The following is a 5016-nucleotide window of genomic DNA, read 5'->3' on the forward strand; positions in this document are numbered from 1 at the left end:
CCCAGTGCACCCCTGCTGGCCCCGGTGTGCCACCCCGAGCACATCAGCGGCGCCCCTCGTGACAATTGAGAGGCTAAAAACAACACCCGAAGTCTCCTGGTGGCCCTTCTGTAACCTGGTGCCACCTGAGGTACCCCAGGTGGTGCAAAGCCCCGGTTGCCACCACAATCACACGTGATGGCAACGCGGGGGGTCCCCTGATGAGCGGTTGTCCAGGCTGATCACTGGGGGGTCCTCCCCAATGGCCACGCTGGGGCCGCTGGGCATGCTGGTGTTGTGGTCCAATGTCACACTGGGGTCCCCGATGTCACCCTGGGGTCCTGCCTGGCGCGATGTGGCCAATGTCACGGTGGTCCCCGGGCAACGAGCACGTGCCGTGACGGGCTGGGACTTACGACCGCAGCATCGTACGTGTCACCATTGTCACCGAGGGGGACGGGGGGACAGGGACAGGGAGAGGGTGGGGAAGGGGACGCGGGTGTACCTTGGGGGGGACAAACAAACTATGTGGGGGAGGGGGGGAGGGAGGGAGGGGGGGGGATTTGGGATGGGTGGGAGGACCAGGGATGGATGGATGGATGGATGGGATGGATGGATGGATGATGGATGGAGGGATGGATGGATGGATGGATGGATGGATGGATGGATGGATGGATGGATGGATGGATGGATGGATGGATGGATGGATGGATGGAGATGGATGGATGGATGGGGGATGGATGGATGGATGGATGGATGGATGGATGGATGGATGGATGGATGGATGGATGGATGGATGGAGATGGATGGAGATGGATGATGAGGATGGAGGGATGGATGGATGGATGGATGGAGGGATGGATGGATGGATGGATGGATGGATGGATGGAAGGCTGGATGGATGGATGGATGGATGGATGGATGGATGGATGGAGGGATGGATGGATGGATGGATGGATGGATGGATGGATGGATGGATGGATGATGGATGGATGGATGGATGGATGGATGGATGGATGGATGGATGGATGGATGGATGGATGGATGGAGGATGGATGGATGGATGGATGGATGATGGATGGATGGATGGATGGATGGATGGATGGATGGAGGGATGGATGGCTGGATGGATGGATGGGATGGATGGATGAGGATGGATGGATGGATGGAGGGATGGATGATGGATGGATGGATGGATGGATGGATGGATGATGGATGGATGGATGGATGGATGGATGGATGGATGGTGGATGGATGGAGGGATGGATGGATGGAGGATGGATGGATGGATGATGATGGATGGATGGATGGATGGATGGATGGATGGATGGATGGATGATGGATGGATGGATGGATGGATGGATGGATGGATGGATGGATGGAGGGATGGATGGAGAGGAAGAAAGACAGACTGACTCTGACAGACGTCCCCCTGTCCCGGCAGTGGGACCTGGTCTGTGGCTACCGGCAGCTGCGGCAGATGGCCCAGTCCATCTACATGGCCGGGGTCCTGGTGGGCGCCCTGGTCCTGGGGGGCCTCTCGGACAGGTAAAGGCAGCAGAGACCCCCCCACCCCTCTGTGCCTCAGTTTCCCTGTGGACAGCTCATCCCTGGTGGCTCCCAGTGGCTCCCAGTGGCTCCCAGTGGCTCCTGTTGCAGGTTTGGGCGCAAGGCCATGTTGATGTGGTCCTACCTGCAGCTGGGGGTGATGGGGACCTGCACGGCCTTCGCCCCCAACTACGCCTCCTACTGCGTCTTCCGCTTCGCCGGGGGGATGGCGCTGTCCGGCTTCGGCCTCAGCATCGCCTGCCTGGGTGAGGGGACGCGGGGACAGCCCGTGGTCAGGGCTGGGGACATGGCCATGGCCATGGAGGGGGACAACACAGTGGCCGCGGGTGGGGACATCCCTGTGGTCATGGATGGGCACAACCCAATGGTCATGGGTGGGGACAACCATGGATAAGGATGTCCCAGTGGCCATGGACGGGCACATCCCAGTGGCCATGGATGGGGACATCTCAGTGTCCATGAGCAAGGACATCACTGTGGCCACGCTGGGGTCACTCGGCGTGGACACGTCTGCCCACGCCGGGGTGGCCGCACTGACCAGAAGGGTCCCGGCTCTGTGGGGACACCCCGAGTGAGCCGTGTCCCCGTGTCCCTGGCAGTGGTGGAGTGGATCCCCACGCCGTACCGCGCCATCACCGTGGCCATCACCGGCTTTGCCTACACCCTGGGCCAGATCATCCTGGCCGGCGTGGCCTACGCCGTCCCCCACTGGCGCTGGCTCCAGCTCTCCGTCTCCCTGCCCTTCTTCGTCTTCCTCCTCTACTCCTGGTAGGACGTTGGGCTCCTCGGGGAGGCCGTGGGGAGGCGGGGGGCGTGCCGGCAGTGCCTCAGTTTCCCCTGGCTGGCTGCAGGTGGTTGGCGGAGTCGGCGCGGTGGTTGGTGCTGTCGGGCAAGGCCGACCGGGCGGTGAAGGTCCTGCAGCGCGTGGCCACCTTCAACAACCGCAGGGAGGAGGGGGAGAAGATCACGGTCGAGGTCCGGTGGCCCCGTGTTGGGGGTGGGGGGCTGGGGGTGGTTTCCAGCCCCCTCCCCAACCTCTCCCGCTTCCCCTCTCGCAGATGTTGAAGTCCAACATGAAGGAGGAGTTGGCAGCTCTGAAATCCTCCTACACCGTCTCCGACCTGGTCCGGACCCCCGTGATCCGCCACATCTTCTTCTGCCTCTCCATGTCTGGTGGGGCTGGGGCGAGGAGGGAAGGATGGATGTGGATGGATGGATGGATGGATGGATGGATGGATGGATGGATGGATGGAGGATGGATGGATGGATGGATGGAGGGATGGAGGAGGGATGGAGGATGGATGGATGGATGGATGGATGATGGATGGATGGAGGATGGAGGATGGATGGATGGATGGAGGATGGATGGATGGATGGATGAGGGATGGATGGATGGATGGATGGATGGATGGAGGGATGGATGGATGGATGGATGGATGGATGGATGGATGGATGATGGATGGATGTGGATGGATGTGGATGGGGATGGATGGATGGATGAATGGATGGATGGAAGGGCAGATGGAACACATGGTGGTCAGGCTCACAGATGCATGAAGGGAAGGATGGACACCTGGACACCCAACCAGTGACCCCACCCATCCAACTGCCTCCCTACCTCTCCTCCCCCACCTGCCATCCCATCCATCCTGTCCCGGGAAGGTGATGTCACCTCAAGGTCTCCCCTCTCCCACCTCGCTCAGGTTCTCCATCAGTTTCTCCTACTACGGCTTGGCCATGGACCTTCAGACACTTCGGGGTCAGCATTTACTCATCCAGGTGATTTTCGGCGCCGTTGATTTCCCGGCCAAGGTGGTGGTGACCGTGTCCCTGAGCTACGTCGGCCGGCGGCTCTCGCTCGTGGTGGCCTTGTTCTTGGCGGGGCTGGTCATCGTGGCCAACATCTTTGTGCCCACAGGTGGGTGTGGAGGGGGAGGGGGTCTCCATCACTCTGGCCACCAGTGTCCCCAGCTCATCTCGTGTCTTCCTCCACGTTTCCATCTCTGTGTCCAACCACCGACCTCCCCATCCCTCCATCCTCCCTCCCTGCCCCTCCCTGCCTGCCCGAGGTGTCCCCAAGGAGTGGCCAAGCCCTGCTGTCCCCATGTCCCCCCGCCCTGTGCCCGAGCCCCGGTGTCCCCGTGTCCCCGCAGAGCTGCAGACGGTGCGCACGGCGCTGGCCGTCATCGGCAAGGGCTGCCTGTCCGCCTCCTTCAACTGCGTCTTCCTCTACACCACCGAGCTCTACCCCACCCCCATCAGGTATCACCCCCACCCCGCGTCCCCAAGGTGGGGCACATCCCCGTCACCCTCCCCGGACCCCCCCGGGGCGCTCCGTGCCCCCCGTGACCCTCCCGGTGCCGCAGGCAGACGGGGCTGGGCTTCGGCAGCACCATGGCGCGCGTGGGCGGCATCGTGGCGCCGCTGGTGAAGATGATGGACGAGTACTACCCCTTCCTCCCCCCCGCCGTCTACGGGGTGTTCCCCGTGGTGGCAGCCGTGGCGGCCGCGTTCCTGCCCGAGACCCTCAACACGCCCCTGCCCGACACCATCGAGGAGGTGGAGAACAGGTGGGCACAGGGAGGGGGCAGGTGATGGATGGATGGATGGATGGATGGATGGATGGATGGATGGATGGATGGATGGATGGATGGATGGAGGGATGGAGGGATGGATGGATGGATGGATGGATGGATGGATGGAGGATGGATGGATGGATGGATGGATGGATGGATGGATGGATGGATGGATGGATGGATGGATGGAGGATGGATGGATGGATGGATGGGAGATGGATGGATGGAGGGATGGATGGAGGATGGAATGGGATGGATGATGGAGGGATGGATGGATGGATGGATGGATGGAGGGATGCTGGAGGGATGGATGATGGATGGATGGATGGATGGCTGGATGGGAGGATGGATGATGGATGGATGGAATGGATGATGGATGGATGAGGGATGGCGGATGAGCGATGGATGGATGCGCACTGGATGGATGAGGATGGGAGGATGGATGGATGGATGGATGGATGGATGGGGTGTGGATGGAGGATGGAGGAATGGCATGGATGGCAGGATGGGATGCCTGGATGGATGGATGTGGATGGATGATGCTGGATGGATGGCTGATGGCGGATGGTGGATGACATGGATGGATGGATGGAAGTGGCACGGGCACACAGGGCCACCGTGAAGCATGGGCACGCCCCCCAGCCATGAAGAGGTTCAGGGTCAAGGGAACCATGGCTGCATTGAGGGGACCAGGCCGGCACCCATGGCCACCGTCCTCCCGGCAGAACCGACACGAGCTCTGTGATGAGACGACATGCTCGGCCCTGCAGGCCCACTCTTCCCCCTTTACCACCACATCACTCCTCCTCCGTATCTCCTCCTCCTCCCCTCCAGGAACAACGCAGAAACACGAAGAACAGACAGCCAGGGTGGTGACACCAAGGAGAAGACT

The 5016-nt window shown here is 61.2% G+C and overlaps 1 protein-coding gene across 1 annotated transcript; it reads left to right on the forward strand.

Annotated features, from left to right (window-relative positions):
* Nucleotides 1-1278: 1278 nt before the first annotated feature.
* LOC127061332 (solute carrier family 22 member 6-A-like) lies at nucleotides 1279-4135 on the forward strand (the record flags this gene model as incomplete). Its single annotated transcript, XM_050987995.1, has 8 exons — nucleotides 1279-1527; nucleotides 1639-1793; nucleotides 2148-2316; nucleotides 2400-2523; nucleotides 2607-2716; nucleotides 3252-3466; nucleotides 3702-3810; nucleotides 3915-4135. Coding segments are annotated over exons 1-8 (1309 nt in total), but the record flags the coding sequence as incomplete, so codon positions are not given.
* Between the last annotated feature and the right edge of the window lie 881 nt (nucleotides 4136-5016).

Source organism: Serinus canaria, unplaced genomic scaffold (genome assembly GCF_022539315.1).
Source record: "Serinus canaria isolate serCan28SL12 unplaced genomic scaffold, serCan2020 HiC_scaffold_654, whole genome shotgun sequence".
Lineage (NCBI taxonomy): Eukaryota > Metazoa > Chordata > Aves > Passeriformes > Fringillidae > Serinus > Serinus canaria.